Source organism: Rhamphochromis sp. 'chilingali' (assembly GCF_963969265.1).
Source record: "Rhamphochromis sp. 'chilingali' genome assembly, chromosome: 16".
Lineage (NCBI taxonomy): Eukaryota > Metazoa > Chordata > Actinopteri > Cichliformes > Cichlidae > Rhamphochromis > Rhamphochromis sp. 'chilingali'.
Window position 1 is genome coordinate 36,154,331 of NC_137943.1, and position 22,648 is coordinate 36,176,978.

General features: G+C 52.4%; 3 protein-coding genes across 4 annotated transcripts; 1 reads left to right on the forward strand and 2 right to left on the reverse strand.

Moving 5' to 3' along the window:
• Positions 1 to 1,337: 1,337 nt before the first annotated feature.
• LOC308412515 (dual specificity protein phosphatase 18) lies at positions 1,338 to 4,286 on the reverse strand. 2 transcript variants are annotated; one of them, XM_080906929.1, is made up of 2 exons: positions 4,152 to 4,286; positions 1,338 to 2,008 (listed from the first exon to the last, which is right to left on the reverse strand). In XM_080906929.1, the coding sequence occupies exon 2, from the start codon at positions 2,006 to 2,008 to the stop codon at positions 1,400 to 1,402; it is 609 nt and encodes a 202-aa protein (XP_080763055.1). In that variant the 5' UTR covers positions 4,152 to 4,286; the 3' UTR covers positions 1,338 to 1,399. The 2 variants fall into 2 exon arrangements, with proteins under 2 accessions (XP_080763055.1, XP_080763054.1); XM_080906928.1 differs by having other exon boundaries at positions 1,338 to 2,011; positions 4,152 to 4,285.
• Positions 4,287 to 4,570: 284 nt separating this feature from the next.
• Positions 4,571 to 6,655, forward strand: sft2d3 (SFT2 domain containing 3). Its single transcript, XM_080906927.1, has one exon. It carries the CDS (start codon positions 4,721 to 4,723, stop codon positions 5,393 to 5,395), a length of 675 nt encoding a protein of 224 aa, XP_080763053.1. The 5' UTR covers positions 4,571 to 4,720; the 3' UTR covers positions 5,396 to 6,655.
• A 141-nt stretch (positions 6,656 to 6,796) lies between these two features.
• On the reverse strand, positions 6,797 to 22,492 carry wdr33 (WD repeat domain 33). Its single transcript, XM_080906887.1, has 21 exons — positions 22,307 to 22,492; positions 18,331 to 18,548; positions 18,176 to 18,244; positions 17,911 to 18,015; positions 17,718 to 17,813; positions 17,439 to 17,590; positions 11,926 to 12,023; positions 11,718 to 11,844; positions 11,390 to 11,544; positions 11,231 to 11,309; positions 10,837 to 10,947; positions 10,537 to 10,631; positions 10,367 to 10,453; positions 9,961 to 10,100; positions 9,717 to 9,872; positions 8,536 to 9,294; positions 8,396 to 8,453; positions 7,971 to 8,283; positions 7,652 to 7,812; positions 7,324 to 7,503; positions 6,797 to 7,200 (listed from the first exon to the last, which is right to left on the reverse strand). The coding sequence occupies exons 2-21, from the start codon at positions 18,532 to 18,534 to the stop codon at positions 7,067 to 7,069; spliced, it is 3,279 nt and encodes a 1,092-aa protein (XP_080763013.1). The 5' UTR covers positions 18,535 to 18,548; positions 22,307 to 22,492; the 3' UTR covers positions 6,797 to 7,066.
• Between the last annotated feature and the right edge of the window lie 156 nt (positions 22,493 to 22,648).

Here is a 22,648-nt window from a genome sequence, read left to right on the forward strand (position 1 = left end):
GTGTGCAGGGATCCAGGTGTGTGCGGGGACCGAGGTGTGTGCGGGGATCCAGGTGTGTGCGGGGACCGAGGTGTGTGCGGGGATCCAGGTGTGTGCAGGGACCGAGGTGTGTGCGGGGACCGAGGTGTGTGCGGGGACTGAGGTGTGTGCGGGGAACCAGGTGTGTGCGGGGAACCAGGTGTGTGCGGGATCCAGGTGTGCGCAGGGATCCAGGTGTGTGCAGGGACCGAGGTGTGTGCGGGCACTGAGGTGTGTGCGGGGACTGAGGTGTGTGCGGGGATCCAGGTGTGTGCGGGGACTGAGGTGTGTGCGGGGACCGAGGTGTGTGCAGGGACCGAGGTGTGTGCGGGGATCCAGGTGTGTGCGGGATCCAGGTGTGCGCAGGGATCCAGGTGTGTGCAGGGGCCGAGGTGTGTGCGGGGATCCAGGTGTGTGCGGGGACCGAGGTGTGTGCGGGGATCCAGGTGTGTGCGGGGACTGAGGTGTGTGCGGGGACTGAGGTGTGTGCGGGGATCCAGGTGTGTGCGGGGATCCAGGTGTGTGCGGGATCCAGGTGTGCGCAGGGATCCAGGTGTGTGCAGGGACCGAGGTGTGTGTGGGGATCCAGGTGTGTGCGGGGATCCAGGTGTGTGCGGGGACCGAGGTGTGTGCGGGGATCCAGGTGTGTGCAGGGACCGAGGTGTGTGCGGGGACCGAGGTGTGTGCGGGGATCCAGGTGTGTGCGGGATCCAGGTGTGCGCAGGGACCGAGGTGTGTGCGGGGACCGAGGTGTGTGCGGGGACTGAGGTGTGTGCGGGGATCCAGGTGTGTGCGGGATCCAGGTGTGTGCAGGGATCCAGGTGTGTGCAGGGGCCGAGGTGTGTGCAGGGACCGAGGTGTGTGCGGGGATCCAGGTGTGTGCGGGGACCGAGGTGTGTGTGGGGATCCAGGTGTGTGCGGGGACCGAGGTGTGTGCGGGGATCCAGGTGTGCGCAGAGGCCGAGGTGTGTGCGGGGATCCAGGTGTGTGCGGGATCCAGGTGTGCGCAGGGATCCAGGTGTGTGCAGGGACCGAGGTGTGTGCGGGGATCCAGGTGTGCGCAGGAATCCAGGTGTGTGCAGGGACCGAGGTGTGTGCGGGGATCCAGGTGTGTGCGGGGACCGAGGTGTGTGCGGGGATCCAGGTGTGCGCAGGGGCCGAGGTGTGTGCAGGGATCCAGGTGTGCGCAGGGGCCGAGGTGTGTGCGGGGATCCAGGTGTGTGCGGGATCCAGGTGTGCGCGGGGACCGAGGTGTGTGCGGGGATCCAGGTGTGCGCAGGGGCCGAGGTGTGTGCGGGGATCCAGGTGTGTGCGGGATCCAGGTGTGTGCAGGGACCGAGGTGTGCGCAGGGATCCCTCTGAGGATCCAGGTGTTTGAATTTCAGACTTTGATGGTTTTGGATCCCCTCCTGGATCTGTTTGCTGATGATGTCACCTGAGCACGTGACATCAGCGGTGACCTGGGCACCAGTGTTAGCAGGCCCGTCTGCTGCTGAGACCTGGCCAGCCGCGGTGTCCCAGGCGGCGTCCTGGGTGGCGGCTCTGGGGCCACCCTGACGGTGTTCCTCCCGTACAGCCTCTTCTCGTACTGCAACAGCTGCTCCCAAAAGCCGGCATTCAGCCGGATGTAGGGCCGGCTCTCCTGGACCCAGTGGTGTGCCCGCCGCAGCGTCACGCCCCTGTAGCGCATCAGGTACGCCATCACCAGTGCTGGAGAGCGGCTCATCCCGGCAGCACAGTGCACCAGCGTCCCACCGCCACAGTTACCATGGATACGCTTAGCCACCCAGTCAAAGTAATCCCCGAGGCGGGCGCTCGGCAGGTCGGAGACAGGGACCCGCAGGCACTCCACCCCTGGGTAGGCGGGGCAGGCGTGGCTCAGTGTGGCATTGACAATCAGAGTGATGCCTTTCTTCAACACCAGTCCTGCGTTCAGAGGGGCGTCGGCCCCACTGAGAAACAGGGTGGGGGTAATCTGAGAGACCGCCATCTGCTGGAGACACAGAGAGACATTACTGCAGCTCAGAGCGGTGAATTCACGCCTGCACTGGCCAATCACAGAACAGCACACATGTGAATGCACTCACACCTCCATTGAAGCACAAATGAAACACAGACATCAGCCTCCAACTCTAAAACACCAGCAACTGCAGTTCCTCTGACGTCCAGCAGGGACAGCACTGACTTAGTCGCCATAGTCTCCGTGTTAAAATAAACACGCTTACGGCTGATCTCAAACAAACACCTGTACGAGGGAAGGATGTTTTTAAAACTCACCTGCCTGTAGTATTAGCTCATTGGAGCCCAGACCCATTTATACTTTCAGGAAAACTTGCAATATGGCTGCTGTGAGGTTACAGAACAAACAGACCATACAAGAAGGATTCTGATTGGATTAGCAGGTATGTGTGCGTGTCTGTGTGATGCTGGTTCCGATTAGGGGTGGGTTTTTATAATCAATTTATCGATTAAAATCGATTCTGGCTTGGATAACGTAAAATCGATTCATTAAAATCCTGAATCGCTTTTTTAATATAAACTTATTTTGTCTGGAATACCAGAATCTCTGGTGAAATCTCACAAAATTTCAACAACCACCAAACAGTTAAGACAGTAAATGAGAGCAGGAACACGGATTCTGCACATAGACTTAAACACACAGCTCGACCCGCGGATCAGAATCAGTGAGATGTCGCCTTTCTCACGGTCGGGGCTGAAAGCCGACGGGTCGCTGACTCTGATCTGTCGGCGGGTCGAGCTTTGTGTTTACGCCCTTTATGTGCTGATTCTAAAGCTGTTAGTTTGATGTCTCTCCAAACAATATTGACCGAACCAGCAGCAAAAGAAGATCCGAACTAAGCTTCACATAAACATCGTCATGAATTCACTCTGACTTTTGCTGTTTTGCTTCCACCATGATGCACAGCTCTCTCTCTCTGTACTTCAAGATCAGTTTCCCGTCTAAAAATCTGTTTTCTGCATTGTTCGCTTGCTTGTTACGCACAAGTCTACCGTTCTTACAGGCTGTCAGCTGTTGTTTTTTTCCCCTTTTACATTCTTCCAAAAAGAAAACCTCATTTCTGCTGTTCAACAGATCCGACAGTGAGTGGTTCCTGTTACTCATCCAGTCTGAGAAAGCACTGGTTAAAGTGTTTGTGTATTTATTGGTTTATTTTAAGTAATTGTGTTTTATGTATATTATGGTTTTATATTTTTACAAATGCTTTATATACTTATTTATATACATATATATATTTAATAGTTTATACCTTGTGTTGGGGAGGGGGGGTGTTTCTGTCTTGTTTTTATGGACATGAAGTCTGCCAATAAAGATTGAATTGATTGAATACTGAACAAATGTAAACTTTTTAAAATTATTCAAAATGCAAAACGCTTAGCTGTGTCTCTAACAAAACCGCTGTAACGTCAGAGGTGATGTTCATATGTTCATTAATGATTTTCTTTCGTTTTTGATGTACTGCAGAATATTTTTATAAAATCCAGAACAGGAAAATCACCTCCATGTTTGTCTGTGTTTTATCTTCAGCTACTTTGACACAAAGGCCTCTGCTGTGATGCTCACACCTGTGATAAAGTCTTGCGTGTGTCAGCTTCCTTTTTATTGATACAAAAATATGTAAATGTACTGATCTGAATTTCTGACTGTCAAAATTTCCCAGATTTAAATCGAATCGTGGATCGAATCGATTCTAGAAATCAGTGACGATACCCAGCCCTAGTTCCGATGTTTAAAGGATTCTGGGTCACATGTCAGGATGTAATAAGAAATAATCTGAAGTCATATTTATTTAACCAAACAGAGGAACGGCGTGTGAGAAAGTCCACCCCTGCTACTTCCTGAGGGATCGGACTGTTTACGCTTGTTGTTCTCACTCTCGCCAACGCAGTCAGACGACAGCACTGACGTCACACCTGCTGGTGCGAGCTGCACTTTGATGTTGTCCTTTCATCAGTTTGCTGTCACCTGTACAGACGTTTTTATGACAGACGTATGCAGGAGCACATGATACAGAACTCAGTTATGGACTCTACTGCTTCCTGTTTTGGCTTTTTGTTAAATAAATCATGACTGTTGTATTTAAATGGGTTTAGATGTGTGTCATGTGTGTTACCTGCTGCCCGGTGGTCCTCTGACTGCTGCTCTGAGTGACACACACACCCTAGATGGCTGTGTGTGTCAGTCCTTCAGCCAATCATCTGAAGGGTTAATTTTAGTACAACAGCTGAAAACGTCCTGAAGTCATGTGACTGAAGAGGAGAAATCAGACTCCAGCACACACACCATCATAATGAGTGTGAATTTATCACTAAGAGCAGTTTGATTGACAGCTGCTGATATGGCCCTGAAGGCTTCACTGATGTTGAAATAAGAGTGTTTGACTTGATTATATAAACTTTCCCCCACACTGGGGGAATTCCCTTTTCACCGCAGTTTAATTTTATTTATTTAAATCTAATTTTCGTTCTCTCTCTCTCGGACTCCCGGCCTTTGCTTCGGTTTGATCCGGTGACGTCACAAAGCCCGTCACGTGTCTCCCTCTGCCGGTGAACTCCGGGCAGGTGCAGTTCTATTTCTGACCTCCGGGAGGCCGCGGCTCGCTGAGCTGCAGGGAGACTCGGAGAGCAACCAGCGAAGAAGAAAAAGTATTTTGCTAGCAGTTAGCCTGTTAGCCGGGCCGTCATGGCAGACCTGAACCGACAGCTCCAGGAGTACCTGTCTCAGTCCAAAGGCGGCGGCGCAAAGACCATCTCCCAGTCCGGCTCCAGCACCGCGGTGGACCTGGGCGACCCGGAGCCCGTCCCGGGAAGCTGGTTCGGCCGGTGGTCCAGCCCGTGGTCCGCCAGCACTTCCGGACAGAGCTCGGGCGGAAGCGGCGGCTTGTCGTGGCCGTGGTCGGCCGAACCGGATCCCTGCCTGCCGGGCATGAGCCGCCGCCAGCGGCTGCTGGCCTTCGGCGTGTGCGTGTCGTTTTCCGCACTCTGCTTCGGTTTGTCGGCGCTGTATGCCCCGCTGCTGCTGCTCTACGCCCGCAAGTTCGCGCTACTCTGGTCGCTTGGCTCGGTGTTCGCCATCGCGGCTGCCGCGGTGCTCCGCGGGCCCAGCAGGCTGGCCGCTGGCCTCCCTACCTCCCCCGGAGCCGCCGTGTACCTGTGTGCTCTCGGTGGTACCTTGTACGCGGCGCTGAGCCTCCACAGCACCGTGCTGACCGCCCTGGGCGCCGCCCTGCAGGTCGCCGTCATCGCCGGCTGCCTGGTGTCGCTGCTACCCGGAGGCAGCGCCGGGATCCGCTTCATGGGGGGCATGGCGGCGTCCGCCATCAGGAGGACCGTCACCGGGAAGACCATGCCGATCTGACCGGGACCCGGGCATCCGGGGGGAGGGTTGCTGTGGAATGTCCAGGGTCCGGATTAACGTCAAGACTTTCCTCTGATTATTGACTGCTGATGGCTTACTGCAGAGGAACACTGAACCCTGAACTTTGACCTGCAGGACTCATGAGAACACTAAAGCCTGACCTTTGACCTGCAGCAGGGCCAGGCTGCTGGTGATGAACTGAGGACCAAACAAAGACTAAAAACTGAATTTCCCTCTGATGCAGGTGTTTTGTGTTTTTTAAAATAAATGTGATTTAAGTTTGACACAGAGATTAAAAACAACCTGAACATCTGTCTGGCTTCATATGTTTTATTTTCTAAACATGTGGCACATTGTAGTCTGACCACATCAGGGGGTGAAGATGATGATGTTGTGACGTGAGCCACCTGTAGATTCAGCAGAGGTCTTTGAACGCATCATCACAGGAAGTTCCTGTGTGAGGGGTCAGAGGTCACGGCCTGATAGCCACAGTGTTCAGTTGGAGGGCAATGTAAATTTCAGCAGCACATTATGAAACTAATGATGAAACTGACATCACAGAGAAAACAAAGGAGGCGACTGAACGCAGCGAGGCTTTGGTTAATGAACCTGAAGGGAAAAAACTTCAGCTGTGTTAAAGTGAGGCGTCAAGTCTCTTTAGTACGTTTAAACTAAACCACAGCAGGTTCCACTGAATTTTAAGGAGATTAAACTCTGACGAGCTTAGTCTGAGACCTGCAAACTGTTTAATGATCAGTGCTGTTTGACGTGGAGCTCTGATTATCACCACACTGCTCCTGGAGGAAGTCGTGCGAGGAGGTTTTTTACACTCACTAAGAGGTTCTACACCGACTCGCCGAAACCGAAGAGTCCACGTGAAACCAGGATGAGGACAGACTTTAAGGTCCATTTGTGTCTCCAGGAACGTGACGGCCCTCAGGTGAGGCTCTGCGTCCACCTGTGCGTCCTTCAGGTGAAGACTGCAGTCGGCTGCACATGAGCTTCTCTGAAGGTCAGGTGACGCTCCCGGGGTACAAACTTTATTCAGTAATTACACAGTGAGGTTACATATCAAACAGGAAATGAAACGTTCAGCTATGATTAATGATGAGCCAGATTCAGCCCTGAACGCAGGGAAGGACCTGACGTCCTGTAACAGGTGCTCACCTGTACGAGATCAGCGATGTACCACCTGACACAAGCATGGCCGCACCGCGCTATCAAAACCACCCCAACAAAATCCTTTTAAATAAAGTTTCACAGCTGGTTTCTAATGTTCAGGGGAAGCCTCAGAGATTCTTAGAGTTCTGAGCACTGAGCTGGAGCACCACAGGAAAAACTTTATTCAAACACAACAAAACAGACAAATGCCGCCCCCCGTGCACAGGTGGAGTCGCTGTGACGAGTTTGAAGTGTGAATCTTTATTGTCCACCTCAGTGAAAACACAAACATAGAAATCTGTTACAAAAGGACAAACGCTGCAGACGAGGTGAATAAAAGACGCCGGTACAGTCTCTGCAGCACCAATCACGAGCCAGAACAGGCCTCAGCCTGTCACATGACCACTAGTCCAGCAGGAAGCCCTGCCCTCAGTCTGTGCAGGGACCAGCAGGGGGATGACCAGAGGAGAGGAGGATCATGGGACTTTTGTTCTTCTTCTTTCTCTAAGACTACCGGCTCCGGCCCCCCCTTGGTGCTCCTCTGGGTGGCGGTCCTCCTCTCCTGGGGCCTCCTACGGGGCCCCAACCGCCCCGCCCACCTCGACCAGACGGGCCATAACCGCCATCCTCCCTCTGCGGGCGACCTGCTCGACAACACAGAGCGGGATGAGGATTCATTTTTAAAACATTTAAATATCAGCTCAAAAGCTGTTTTTTAAAAAGGTGAGAGTGTTACAGCAGAGCAAAACTGAAAACACGTCGCTCACCTCCGTCGGGTCGCTCTGACTCGTGATCTCGCGGGTCACCGGTTCCTGGGCCATCCTGCCACGGACGCTTGCGGGGGGGAAGCGACGCCATGTCCATCCCCTGCATGGAGGAGGGGCGCTCTCGACCGGTCGGAGTCGACCCGTCGTGCATCTGCTGCCCGTCCCGATAACCATCGTGACCTACAGACAGGAAGAGGCACCGCCACAATAAGAGTTCAGCCTCAGCTGCAGGTTTTCTGGACTGTGTGGACTCGGACCTGATTCTGGCGTTCCTGAGCCTGCAGTAAGAGGGACTCAGCAGCAGGGGGCACGCCAGAACCAGACTCACCTCCTCCTCTGGGTGGAACACCTCCTCGAGGCGGCCTCCCGTGGCCTCCGGAGTCCCAGCTTCGACCCATCTCCTCAGGGCCATCGAAACCTTCCTCCTGGCCGCCGTAGTCATCGGGGTAACCTCGACCGCCAGGCCGGCCTGGGCCGCCTCCTCTGTACCTGAAACAGTCCAAGGCCACACTCTGAGGTTCTGGAACAAACTCATCAGGAAACGATTCTCAGAGATCAGGTGAGCACGAGACGCCCCCTGCTGGACTTCAGGCACAGTGCATGACCCTACAACCATCGTTGATTACAGTCTGTGATCAGGGACTCACCTGTCATCTCTCCGTCCTCTAAAGCCTTCCCCACCGAACCGCTCATCGGGTCCCCAGTTCCCTGCACTCCCTCCTCCTCGGTGTCCTGCCCCCCTGTGGCCGCCGCCACCTCCTCCTCCTCCCCCCTGATATCCTGGTCCTGGCCTCCAGCCTTCCTCTCTGCTGTGGAAATCCTGGCCTCCGTCAAAGTCCTGCGACCCATGTCGGCCCTGCTGGTTGTCTCCCCAGTATGACCCTGAGCCCTGGTCTGGTGCCCCTGGGCCCTGCCGGTCCGGAGGGCCCATGTGGTGGCTTGGAGGTGGCCCTCGAGGGTCTGATGAATAAAAGGAGTCAACAGTGACTGTTAGGACTCAAGAAGGCAAAATACACCAGAGCCCCGAACAGGAGCCCTGAGAATAGCCACATCTGACTCAGGACAGTTTTACCTTTGTTGTTTGGCCCCTGCTGCCCCATCCCATGCATCATGGGCCCCGAGTTCTGACCCTGCAGAGACCACATAAAGTCAGCGTCAGTCTGTCACACACAGGGCTGATTGTGGACCAGCCAAACATCTACAGGAGCTCACCTGGTGCTGCATGTACGGGGGTCCCTGCATGTTTCCTGGCGGCCCCTGCATGTTTCCGTGGGGGCCCTGCATGTTAACAGGGGGCCCCTGCATGTTTCCATGGGGTCCTTGCATGTTACCAGGGGGCCCCTGCATGTTTCCTGGAGGTCCGTGCATCCCTCCTGGGGGCCCCTGCATGTTGCCCATGCCATAGTTGTTGGGCATGTTCCCATGTGTCCTTGGTGGGGGCCCCATCATCCCCCCCTGCATAGAACTCTGGGGGCCCATCAGGTTCCCTTGAGGTGGCATCATGGCCCCCTGAGGTGGGGGTCCTTGAGGATCTCTTGGACCCATTCCTCGAGGGGGTGGGCCCATCATGCCACCAGGGGGCCCCTGCATCCCTCTGGGTCCCATACCATGGGACCCCTGGGGGCCCATGTTTCTTGGGGGGCCGGGATGTCTCTGGATACCTTGGGGCCCCTGCATGTCCGGTGGCCCCATCATGCTCTGAGGGGGCCCCTGGTGAGACTGGGGTCCAGAGGGTGGGCCCATCTGTCCAGGGCCCATAAATGTAGGCTGCATGCCTCCAGGGCCCATTGGGGGGCCCATGGTGTTGGACATCTGTTGAGGAGGCATGTTTGGAGGACAGCCCTGCTGACCAGGAGGCATGGAGCCCCCGGGACCGCCGGGGCCCGGGAAGGGGGGCATCGAGCCCTGTCCCTGTGGGGGGCCCATGTTGCCATCCGTGTTCATCTGGTTCATTCTGTCCATCTTCATTTGCTGCAGAGAGAAAAAACAATCAGGGTGAGGAAGCAGACGTGAGGTTTCATTAAGGCTTCAGTGTTCCTACGAAGGTCTCATAGCCGCTCTGATCGTCTATCGATGCATTTGCATGGCAACAAAAGGAATTCTCACACTTTCCTAAAACAAGCTGAGACACGTTAGTGATCGAGGACGCGTAAAGGAGGCTTCGGGTCACCGTGGAAACGGGACCACAGTGGCAAGAACAGACGCTGTTCAGCTTCTGGAGTAAAACCAAATGTTGAAGGTGACGGCGTTCACAACAAAGCTAAAGAAACACGGTTAACGCTTCACGTTTCCGAGGCGCAGCGGGTGTTTTTTCTCCGTGGGATTAATCAGGTTGAGCTACAGCTGAACTCTAACGATCGGAGTGGAATGGGCAATCGGCCGGACGCGCTCACCTCCAGCAGCATGGGGTTGGTGTACTGCAGAGCCGCCATCTCCTGCTCGATCTCCGCCTGAGTCTTCTTCTTCATCTCCACTTTCTGCTCCACCTTCCTGTCTTTGGACAGATCTCCAGAAGGAGGCATCACCGGCACTTTGTTCTCCGCCCAGGCCTGTGAGGAGAGAGACATTTGCATTCAGTGTGCCGACGACCGCGCCTTCAGGAGGCGGAGTTTAAAGTGCGGCGAGTTGACTGCTCACTTGTTGGAACTGCGCAGGGATCGGTTTGGCGTACGGGACTTTCTTCTGAGGGACCTTCTTAGCGTCTTTGCCCATGACCTCGTCCACGCCCCAGTCCAGCCCAGGGATGGACATCTCCACCTCAGGATCCGCCTCTTTACCTGTGGACAGAGTCACACCTGTGTGAGGAAGAGAGTTGCGCCCGTGCTCCCTGTTCAGCCGCTTCTGTCCTCTGAGACGTTGAGTCAGCGGTGAGCCGTTTCCTGAGCGTGAGCCTCATCTGCAGTCCGAGGAGTGAACCTCTGACTGCCAACGCTCGGGGAAAACGAACCACGACTTACAAACAGAACCTCGTTTATTCTGAAACAACGTCTGGCTCCTCCTGCAGCAGCACAAACAATGTCTCGTTCACGGAGGTCAGACTTACTGCTCTGCTCTTGCTCCATGGCCGCCTTCAGCTGCTCGGGGATGCCCATCCCGGGGATGGCGGCGATGCTGTTTGGCTCCACGTCGTCTGAAAATAAAAGAGCGCAGTGGAATCAGCTGAGGACAGAAAAACCTGCAAACGCCGACAGTCGTTTGTCCTCCACGGCTCACCGTACTCCACGCCGTCCTCCGACATCCCAGGCAGCAGGTTCAGGTTGTAACGGTCTCTCATCTTATCGCCCGGCCGGTTCCTCGTCCAGAACTTGCTGAGAAGGTTAAAGACAGAAGACTTTAGAGAGCAACTCTAGGAATCAGCCTCCATGTTTCCCCAGCAGGCGGTCCTGGTTCTGCTGAGGAGCCAGGACCGCCTGCTGGTTCTGAACCAGGACAACCATCAGCAGCTGCACTCCAACATGGAGGAGGAGGAGAGGCAGCCAGAAAGATGAAGACCATGGCGAGGTGTGCGAGTACCTGGTGTGGTCGTTGGAGCCGGAGCACAGGATGTGACCCAGTGGGTGCCAGGCCAGACTCCAGATCATCCCCTCGTGAGCCATCTCCATCCCCCCGACCTCCTTCTCCACCCTGACAACACCAACGGAGACAATTGTTTTGCAGAAGGTCGTGATGCTGTGTGATGCTATTACTCCGGTTTAGTAACCTGAGCACACCTGCTTCTGCTTTATAGACTTCTAACTGCTGAGGCCACGCCCACACAGATTTGTTGGCCAATCATGCAGAATGATACTCAATACCTCAGGTTAAACATGGATGCGATGTGTGGGACCATCCAATTTGGTGAGAACAGAGAGAGTGTATTAAAAATGGCAGGAGCGAGTGGGCGTGGCCTACACTGGTCTCGTCATACCCTGCGTGCCAGAAGAGCAGCGACCCGTCGGAGCCTCCGCTGGCGAACAGGCCTTCATGGACAGGATGCCACGCCACCGCTGAAAAAACAGAGAGAGCAGTGTGAGAATGGGGGCGGGGCCAGACGTTAACATGCAGGTTAAGCGTGGCCCACCCTCACCTGTGGCCTCCTTCTTGTGTCCCCTGAACACCTGTAGCTCCTCCTTCAGGTTCCTGATGTCAAACAGCTTGCACAGGTGGTCACGTGACGCTGTCAGCAGCCAGTTACCATTCAGGTTCCACTTCACCTCCATCACCGTGTTTTTGTGGGCGTGGCTGATGAGAGACACACCTGTCAGATTGTGCTCATAGAAATTCCTATTTTATATTAATGTTGTTTTTTCGACTTCAGTCTTTGTTCTCGTTTCAGCGATAACGCCTCAGTTTATCATCTACGCGTCCTAAACACACCATCAGGCTCAGAGGTCAGAGGTCAGCGGGGGACTCACAGTGTAGCCAGACTCTGTCCCGTCTTTGGGTCCCAGAACTTGATTGGCTGCTGGCTGTCCTTGCTGCCCGACACCACCAGGCCTTTGGTGGGGTGCCAGTCGACACACTTTACATCAGCACCGTGACCTGAGACACACACACACACGGGTGAGGACTACATGACAGCAAGGGGCGGAGCTGAAGGGCCTCTGATTGTTCGGTTCCTACCTCTGAGGATTCGCTCTTCGTGGCAGCGCAGGAAGTCCCAGATCCGCACCGTGCCGTCATCTGAGCAGGTGGCGAATTTATTATCGGTCGGAGAGAAACTAAAGATAAAGAAGAGGGGAGGAGTCACAAACCTGTCTGCCAGCAACCAATCACAGATCAGACTCATCAATAATGCGACACAGAGAAACATCCAGGAGCCCCTCAGGTCAGAGGTCACAATTTTCTAACCAATTCATCATCAGCTTTACCCTTCATGAGCCATCGCGGGGCGCCGCACCTCAACTTGAGAACCACAGCTAACAGTCACCTGAGACTGGTCACATGACTCATGTGGGAAGAGGAGCTGGGGGTGGGCGCTCAGGAGAGTGGAGGTGATCAATCAGCTGATCAATCAGCGCTCAGCGTTTCTGGTTCTACGTCAGGATTATTAACCACCCAGCAGGAAGTACTCTGTGTACTGCAGTAAAAGTACTCACAGGGGAGTCTGCCACAGCCTCGTGCTCACCTGGGCAACGCTGAATAAATGACATCACGCTCGCCGACCCAACAACGTGCCGCTGAACTCTGACATCACATCCTTTCTAAACCACGCCGTGACTTCCCAACACTCACTGCTTGCGGTTTCTGTTCCCATCATGCATCTGGTCTAATGAACAGCAGTTTGGGAGCAGATAAAGGAAAAGAGGAGAGCTGTGATTGGTCGGTTACAGAGGCTGAGAGTGACAGCTTAATTACAGCGACGCCACGCGCAGCTGGACGAGAAACGTAGCGTTTAAACTCCTGTTGTCACGGCAGCTGTTTGATTTACATCGTGTTGAGCTGAGCGACGTCAGCGACGACCTTCAGCAGACGCGTCAACGTTTAAATTAACGTTTAAAAAAAACTCTTCCCGCCTCCTGTGGAAGACCTGAACTCTTAGGTTCGTCTGTCGGGTACGACGGAGCGCGACGACCACGTGAAGAATATTATCGACCATTTTCAGGAGAAAGTCTAAACGTGCAGGTTCCAGCACCTCGTGTAGGTGAGTCAGTGAAACAGACTGATCGGCTGTCCTGTGAAACAACATCCATCCTGTTTACTGTAACCATGACAACCTCACATCTGTCCACGACCAGCTGTTTTTGTGCAAACCTACTCATCCACGTTTGAGTCTGAGCTGCTTTCTGCAGCCTCCTTATGAGCCAATCATTTCCTTCTTTTAATAAAACAGACTGAAGCACGAGCTCACTGACGCGTTTGTCTCAGTTCGCTCAGGACCCAAAAGTCTACGACTGAACCTGAACGCCTCACTGCTGCTGACGAGCCTGGACACAAACATCACCACATCTGGATATCTGAGGTTTCTTATCCAAGTACTGTACTGGAGTAACAGTACTCAGTTACTCTTCATCTGCAGGTTTTACAGGCTGAACTGCTCCTCCTCCTCTGAGGAGCTCAAACAGCTCCACCTGCTGGATGCTGAGTGACACTGCACAGGGCTCAGGCGTGGAGGACACAGCTGAGCCTGGACAGTGATCAGGGATCAGTGGGTGATCTGCCTCCATCTTCAAGTTTCTGGGCACCCACGTCTCCGCTGAGCTCACCTGGACCCACGACACCATCGCCCTGGTAAAGAAGGCCCAGCAGCAGCTGCACGTCCTCTGTGTCCTGAGGAAGAATAACCTGGACCAGGAGCTGCTGCTGGCCTGCTCCTCGGCATGCTCTCCTCCTGCCTGGTGTTTGGTCCTCGGGGGCCACGACTGAGAACAGGAAGGCTGCACAGACGCTCATTTACACCTCCCCTGGAGGCCATCCCCAGATCCTCCTGTCTCAGGTAAACCAGGGCCATCACAGGAGACCCCGCCCACTACCCGTTTGACCTGCTGCCCTGTGGTTGGAGCCTCAGGTCAATCAGATCCCACACCTCCACACTCACTAACAGCTTCTTCCCCTGGGCCATCCTGACTGTTTAGGCAGAATCCCCCCCCCCCCATCTGAGCTGTGACCCTCATCACTCAGCCCACTCCCACACACAGACTATTCACACCAAGTCTGTTCTGCCAGCACTTTGACCTCCACTGTTCCTGCCGTCTACTTTGCTCCTGCACAGTGGAGCACACATAACGTCATTGTACAACAACAATAAAGGGCCATTCTAGTCTATTCTATTCTGCCTCCATTGTTGGTATTTGGATAAGATAACCTCCATTAGTCCTACGCGTGGGAACTTTGTTACAGCTCTGAAACGCTCATGCAGAGAACCCAGACCAGCCGAGTGCACCCGCAGCAGCCCTGACATCACACTCGGCTCACGGAGCTCGTCGTTCCTGTAAAGTGCTGCTTCAGGTTGAACGTGATAAATCTGTGAGCTCGGGTCCACGCGTTCCTGTTGGTGAAAAGCGTTTCTGAAACACGTCTGGGTTAAACACGAGTGCGCCGGGACGATGAAGACACCTGACTTCAGATTTAAGAAGTGAGCCTCGACCTTATGTGAGGCCGATCCAGGACCAGGACCTGCTCCTCCTGAAACATGGCTCAACAGTTAAACCAGGAACGGAGGTTTCTGGACCAAGTCCAGGTCACCGGCATCACTGCCACCACAGGTATGGCACATGATCGCAGCAGCAGGTGAAGGAAGGCTTTATAAAAGGTGGGCGTTCAGTTGATGACACGCCGACGGAGGATTTCAAACCTATGGCGACATCAGCAAACGCACCGCAGACAGCGAGAGTGACCTAAAACCAGACACACGTCCATCTGACGTCCCGCTCAGACGTCTCAGCACCCTGACCCGGCTGAGTCACCACCGTCGGCCATCCTCAGACTGAAACGACCTCGCTGCACAAATCTGTATCACTCACTTTAATCTTTGACCATTCACGCTCAACTTCACCCTCCAGCTTAGAGTTTCATCATAGATGACCCCGTGACCCTCCTGCAGTACCATCAGTGCCCAGCAGAGGGCCTCGGTCTTCTTTCTGTGTGTCGGAGCTCTGAAGATGAGCACTGTACGTTTGCACATCGATTACATGTGACAGGTGGAGCTTAAAAATAAAAATACCCTGCTGCCTCTCTCCGTGCGTAACACTTTATGTTCTGGAATTCTTTTTTCCACTTGACTGTCCTTCCTGATCACACTGGCTGCATTTCCACATTAACATTAATATATGATTAGAAACTCCTGGACAGCAGCCCACTCAGAGACTCGGCTGTAACTTGAAGGTTAAGGAGCTTCAGGTGGGACCAGACACAGCGAGCTGGTCTGCAGGCGGTGCACAGCAGCTGCTCAGGTGGCAGGAACTGGGATCAGCTGATGGTCACGAGAATAAAGCGCATGAAATACACGAGCGCACGTATGCCACAATCGTCCTAAACTGCACAGGGAGCCATGGTTACGATGTCCACCACCTGCCCCGCCCACTCCCGCGTATAATGAGCAGGCTGCAAGGCTCCGAGGTTATTAAGACAGAGTTAAAGAGGAGCTTTGACAGAAGATTTAATCTGTGAAGAATAAAATTACATTATGAAATACTAAAGTGCTTCGTCTCATAACCAACAGCTGGTGAGGGGGTGGAGGGGCGGGGCATTCAGGTTGGACTTGTAAGACCTCAGGGCGACTGCTGTTGAAATTATGTGCTCTATAAATAAACCTGAATTCTGCACAAACGACTGTTTAGCAGAGCCAATCGGAGAGCAGGTAACGCCTTCGCTTCAGCGCAGAGGACGAGCCGTTTGTCGGCCTCACAAATAGGAGAAGAACTTAAGCTGAGCTCTGAAGACTAAAAACATCATTTATGTTTGACTCGCTTTGGTTTTGGCACCATTTAAAGTCTCTGCTGAAGTTTAGAGAGGTCACTCTCATCATGTTTAAACCGTCTGAACTCCACATGACCTCAGACACATTTTACCCATGGGCCCAGTTCCTGTGCTAAGCTAGGCTAGCAGTTTCTAGTTTTTTTCAGCTCATTTGTGAGGCTGGAGCTCAGCCTAGCTTAGCATGAACACGAGGAACAACAAAGGCTGAAGCGAGTCAGCAGCAGGTGGTTGTTCAGTTGTAAACCCCGTGTGAACCACATTTAAACACATTTACGGTGGTGCAATGAGGTGGTGAATAAGACTTAACAACAGCTGTCCTGAGGTGAACATTGTTTAGTTTGAGTGAGCAACGGACCAATCATCCTCTGCTGTGTAAAACTCTAATTTAAACATAACCAATCAAACGCTGTGACATCATCGTGTCTTGATGCATGCTCAATCTTCCAGGTAAGGAAAGTTGATTCTGTTCATTGGACGCTTTCAGTGCAGACGCATGTCGGCGTGGTCATCGAGTGTCGGCTGACTGCAGATTTCCTTATAAACAGCACATCTGCACAATGACTGACACTCGCCCCTCTGACTAGCAATGGGCGGTGAGGTCACCTTCATGATCGTTAATATGCAAATTAACCTCACCATTGACCAACGAACATATCACTGATCATGAAACCTGCAGTCAGCTGATACTGAAGAAGTCACCTGATGATGATGAAACGTTTCTGCAACTGAAAATGTACAGATGAACAGAATCAACGTTTCAGGATGACGTCGCTGTTTTTAATGTGCAGCTGGAAATGTAAACAGACCAATCAATAACATCAACTCAGAATCACTGACAGAATCACAGACAGGCTGAAGGAACTGGACCCAATCTGAGCCGGTCTCCAAGGAGGCTAAATGAGCATGGTGTCCCTCGCACGTACAAGTTCGTGTTTTATTTAGCCGCTGAGCTAAGCTAGGCTAAGCTTCCTTGTGGACTTGCCTCGGACTAATAACTACAGTTCTACAACTGCACTGCTGGAGAAACCAGTGGATTGTGGGTAACGTAGTCCTGCCCTGACTCTAAAAGGACAAAGCTCTTTGGCCAAATGTTCCTGGTATTGTCAACATAGACGGTGGACAGAGTAACAGGAACACCTGCAGAGGACTCAGGAGTGGCACACCTGATGACATCACTCTGTACAGGTGTTCCTGCTGGGGGTCAAAGTTTAGCTTGCTGGTCCCAGCCTCTCCCTCAGCCTGACTAACCAGAACCAAACGGTCCTGCTGTGTGACGTCATTTGTACCCTGATGATGTAACAAACTGGAAGGACGACTGCCCAGCTGCATTATGGGAAACGTAGGATCCCTGTGTTTAAGGTGCAGACTTTGAGTTCAAACCTTTATTTAAACAGCTACAGTTTACTTTATTGATCCCTCCTCAAACTTTATTGGAGCCTTTATTGATCTCCTCTCCACCGACAGCACGGGGCGCGCCCGGAGCAGATAATCAATGTGATCACTTTATTTGTGTACACAGATAACAGCTCATTTGCCACAGCAGGTAGAATATGAACAACAGATCACTGCAGTGTTGCAACAGCACACGCTTACATCTGTCATTACTCGACCACAACAAACACAAAATGTGGCGAGAGCGGAGGTGGCGCCCCCGTGTGGCCGACAGCGTGCAGCACAGACTGGCCAGAACTACAGAGAATGGGAGATTGGGTATAAACCTGGCTTCTCTAATCGCCTCCTTGTGAGCCTGGAACATCTTCACGTTGTTCATGTTGGACTGCCAGTACTTCACGTAGCCGCCGTGGTCGGCCGTCAGCATCCACATGTCGTTGTGAGACCAGGTCATGGCCCGGACCGGACTATCGTGTGCCTGCAGGGGGAGGACGGAGAGGGGGGGCGTTAGGGACGAGTGAAGCCTGCTGAGACTTAAAGGTGTGATTCAGACCCTCCTGTCCAAACCAGTCTTAACTGGGAAGGACAGTGGGACGGCTGGTTACCTGTAAAATGGTCTCGAAGTTGAAGGTGAGTCCGTTCCACAGAGTAAACTCCCCGCTGGAGGCTCCGGTCACCAGGCGGCGGCCCTCGGGAGTCCACTGGAGACAGACAGGAAGCACAAACAGTCACGCCTCAAACGGCCACAACACACATCCCTATGCCACAAACAGGTGAGCAGGAAGTGATGCGGCTCACCCTGATGACGAACACGGGACACTTGACTTTGTTGGTGGAGGTTCGCACGAACTTGGTGGTGACGGCGTTCATCGGGTTACTCAACATGCCAATGGGAGGAACGAGCTGCGGGCGAGACGAGAGCGAGAAATTTCAGACTCGTATCAGGTGAAAACAAACTCGTGCTGCACAGCAGGCGTGTGCTGTGGGCGGGAGCTCCTGTATGACACGTGTGCTGGGTGTAACAGAGGGTCGGGGCTGCCACGCCCCCTGCTGGCAGACTCACGTCGTTGTAGAATCCTGCGTCGGGCTGGATGGCCCTGAAGTCTCGGTGGTCTCGCTGCCACAAACGGTTCTGCAGAGAAAGAAAAGACAGCGTGACGCCTGAAACCCGATCACATGCTACACGGCGTGCTTAGCATTAGCTTTACAGGTGTGCACCTCCAGGTATCTGATGACGGACGGGTTATAGTCGATGGTCTTGCGGTTCACGGCCTTCCTCATGCGCTTGCCATCAAAGGTGAGCTGCTGCATGGCCTGCTGCTGGGCGAAGTCCGGCCTCTTGTAGAACACCTGCCGCGGCGCCTGGTGCTGGAAACGCGGCATATGGAAGAAGCGCTGCGGTGAGCCCACGTCCGTTGCCATGGCGACCGGTTAACCTGCAGACGGAGGGCAGAGAGACTGCGGTTAGCTCGTTTTCGCAAGGGAGGAGCAAACAGTCTGTTCCTGTTGTAGCGCCAGGAAGACGCAAACACTTTAAGCTCCTCCCCCAAATAAGAGTCACCGGGACCAGCTTTTCAAAAGTTGGAGGGGCTCGTGAGAACGAAACAAAAAATGAACTTCAAAAAGAATTTTACAGCAAAAAAACAACTGAATTTAACCTTCAAAACAGACAAACGCAGGACACCGCGAGCGCCGGCGCCGCGAGGTCTTAATCTATGTCTGTCCTGGATTAAGACACGCCTTCGTGCTGTTACCAGGTGATGTCACCAACATAAACGTCATTATTTTAGACATGGACAAAAACAACCTGCCTCAGTTTCTCCAGTAATCGTGTGAAACACCAGAGAAGGTGGACCACAGCTCAAACCTCAGCCCCGACCCCTGAACTGTGCTTATTACAGCAGCAACAACAGCAGGGCGCCAACGCGTCATAGTTCCTGTCAGACGTGCAACACCTGCGAAGGTCAGGTGTTTGAACTGGCCCACATTCAGCTAACCTCAGAGTGACGCCCACCCGCAGTCTGATAGACAGGCCACAGACAGACATGTTCACCTGACGTCCTCACATGTCACCAGACTGCAACAGTAACAGCATCACAGCGTGCCTGCAGCGTGCTTCACGTCCACGTCTTTACGGCAGCCTCTGAGCCGTCTGTACGATCACACCAGCGCCACATTAACATTTTAACAAACAGACAACGTCACAGTAAGGCTAGCGCCCAGACTCAAAAACACAGAAGAAGACCGTTAACCTAGGGCTGCTCAATTAATCGAATTTTAATCACGATTACGATCTGGGCTTTCAACGATCATTAAAAATGACGGAGCCGATTATTAGCCCCTCCCTCATTTATCCGCGACACCTTAAAGGCCGGTCCGTGAAAATATTGTCGGGCATAAACCGGTCCGTGGCGCAAAAAAGGTTGGAGATCGCTGATTAAGAGGACCCGAGGGAAGCTCGGAAAGCTAAGCAGAAGTTATTTGGAAAAGAGAGGTAAAAAAAACTTCAGTGGTGTTGCACACTATTTTATATTATTTTTTAAAGTCATTGTTATCCCTTTAAAGCCGGTCAGAGCAGCACGCTCCGTGTTGTGTAACTATTTTTAAATCCCTGTAGAACCTGAACCGTGTAAGCTAGCGCAATAATTTGTTTTGCATATGAAACCGGAGGAGTTGTACTTACATCTTATGCCATCAGCTTGTCCTCGGTCACGGTTTCCTTCCACATAAAGCTTTGCAAAAATTGCATAAAAAGCTCTTGCAGGAACAAAAACATAATATTCCAGAAACACGCTTTGCCGATCCGATCAGCTGTTCGTAACACTTCCCACAGTGAAACAGACGTCAGCGCGAACTGTCGCATGTCCGCCATTTCCTGGCCGAAACCGGAAGCGACGTCATTTTCGCGGAAATTGTAGTTTTTTTACTTGTAGGCCTTAAAAGCCTATACTGGTGTTTTTATAAGTCATGTTTGACTTTTCTGAATAGTTTCTGGGATGCTTAGAACTCAAATTGCACTGCTGGAAATAGTTTATTTTGATGCACCTGCTGTTTTCTTTGCAAATTTGCATCATAGGATTGTTTTTTGTTTTTCCTGCAGTGTATAAAAATTAATGTATCTCCAAAATAAAACTATGAAGACACTCAAAATAAATTTCCTGTTGTAAACTATTTTTTGCAACTTTTTTGTATTTAAAGTTTTGAGGGATAAACCTCTTAAATTTCTCAAAGTAGAAATATATGTAAAAAAAACCCCAAAAACGATTTTCAATTTTTTTTGTAGTTTATTGCACTTTTTTGCAATTAATGTAGTTACTATGGACTTAATGCAGACATATTATTAAAATATGGGCTGTAACAGTTGTATAGCAACTTGAAATGCTCCCACCAATGGCACTACAACATGTAAAAATATAATATAAGCTCTGGCGGACTTGGTTCTATAGTAGGTCTTAAAGGGTTAAATAAATATCGTCAAATAATCGAGATCTCAATTTCAGTGAAAATAATCGTGATTATCATTTTTGCCATAATCGAGCAGCCCTACGTTAACCCCTGCCAAGCTGCGCGTGCCACAGTCAAAGCAGAGCTGCTGAAATGCTCACAGGAAACAGGAAGTTCAGGGAAACTAAGGTCACAGAATCCCGGGAAAACTCCCCGGAGCATTCGGCCTCATCCAGCTGCGAAGCTCTCAGAAGCCCTCGGACCGGGATCGCTCGCTCGCTGCGAATGACAGACGGCAGCTTCCAGAAAACCCCAGACTTTGGTTGCCTAGGTTACGGTCTAACGTTTTTATCAGCAGTATCCTGTGCTCTCATTGGTAGTTGCTTCTGTCCCATGAGTTTTTCATGGCCCGCCCACTTCGCACCAACAGCAGTGATTTCAATGGTCACCACTGTCAAATTTGCACTCATGTTGGCACCAGTGTGGACGCAGCCAAAGTGTTTGTCCCCCTCAGTTGAACCTGCTCATCCACAGCCAATCACATCATTCTCTGTGCTGACTCCTCGTCTCATTCTCATACCTGCTGGAGGCCAAAACAGTCCAACTGTGATAAGAGCCGGACGTTGGCCAGGCTGGATGCAGGCTTTGATCCCTCTGTAAGCACATCAGTCCCAGGTTCTAAGACTAAACTGTGCTGTAAAATAATGGAGATATCCTGGAGTCACAGATCATCATCATCCAACTGCTCCCCTCGGCTTCTCCACAACAGATCATCTGCCTCCATCTCCTCCTATCTCAGGGTCCTCCTCCATCACACCAACCCTCTGCACGTCCTCCTTCACTACATCCATGAAGCTCCTCTGAGGTCTGCTCCTGCCTGTAACACGTACTCTCCCCACAGATCTCAAACACACCAGTCCACAGAGCCTCCTGCACCACCCTCACAGCTACTCTACGCCATCTGTAGTCCACTATTGTAACTTTAAAAGTTAGAGCAAACAATGCTGACTGTATATGCAGGTAGTTCATTTAATATTTATAAATGAATCAGACGCATGTTTACACAGCAGGTGAGCATATACACTCTCACTGACCTGTTTTTATCTGCATTTACAACTGGCCTTTCTGCTGCTACATGAAGGAACCTGAACAGTACACCTGACAGGTAACCCGCTCCTGCCTGCCGTGGAGGAGCCGAACACTGCAGTGATTTCAGCCCGAGTCATCATCCTACCCGCAGGCTGTGGACTTTGAGGAGCAGCTGCAAATGTTCAGGAGAAACGCGGTTTAAATAAACTTTACTAACCATGAACGCTGTGAAGCGATCGCAGTGTGGAGGAGCTGATGGTATCACATGTCGGCACACACGGACTCCTGCAGTGAGAGCCAGCCACCGAAACCACCTGAGGAACGCGGACACCTCACAGAACACCTGACGCTGACCTGCGGTGAAAACCCGCCGCAGGCTCGGGGTGGGGTTATCCCGGATTTAAACACAGCGGTTCCGGCTGCAGCTGGGCTAACGCGGCTAACTCGGCTAATAGTGCTAGCGGGTGCTAACCGTTAGCACGCGCCTCCGGGAAAACGCTCCGTGGGACTCGTGAGCCTCGGCGCGGATACAGGTGGGATTAAGACGGTGAGGTGAGCCTAGCCCGCGCAGGTGTGCCAGGTGCGCGCGGACGCCTGCAGGACGGGGTTAAATGGCGGCTCGGAGCGGAACAACAAGGCGCCACTGCGCTCATGAACTCACCGACAGTCTCCGCAGCAGGTAGGTAGGTAACTAGCGCGCGCTCAAGGAGCGCCGCGGGGCTTCGTGAAGTGGTTCTCCTCAGGAGCACGAGCGTCTCGGACTGCACTCAGTTCGGATCGAAGCACGTTTGCTTGCTTCAACCTCCACCAGACTCCATCATGACGCTCCGTCTTCTTCTCGGATTCTGCTGAACGGCATGCCGGGAAATTTTCGTAACGCGCAAAGGATTCTGGGATACTGAGTTTTACCTTCGGCCATTTTCTGAACGCTTTTTTTTTTATTAGTAATATTAACATACAAACAAAATGCACCATATATTACAGATTCAGAGAATAAACATTC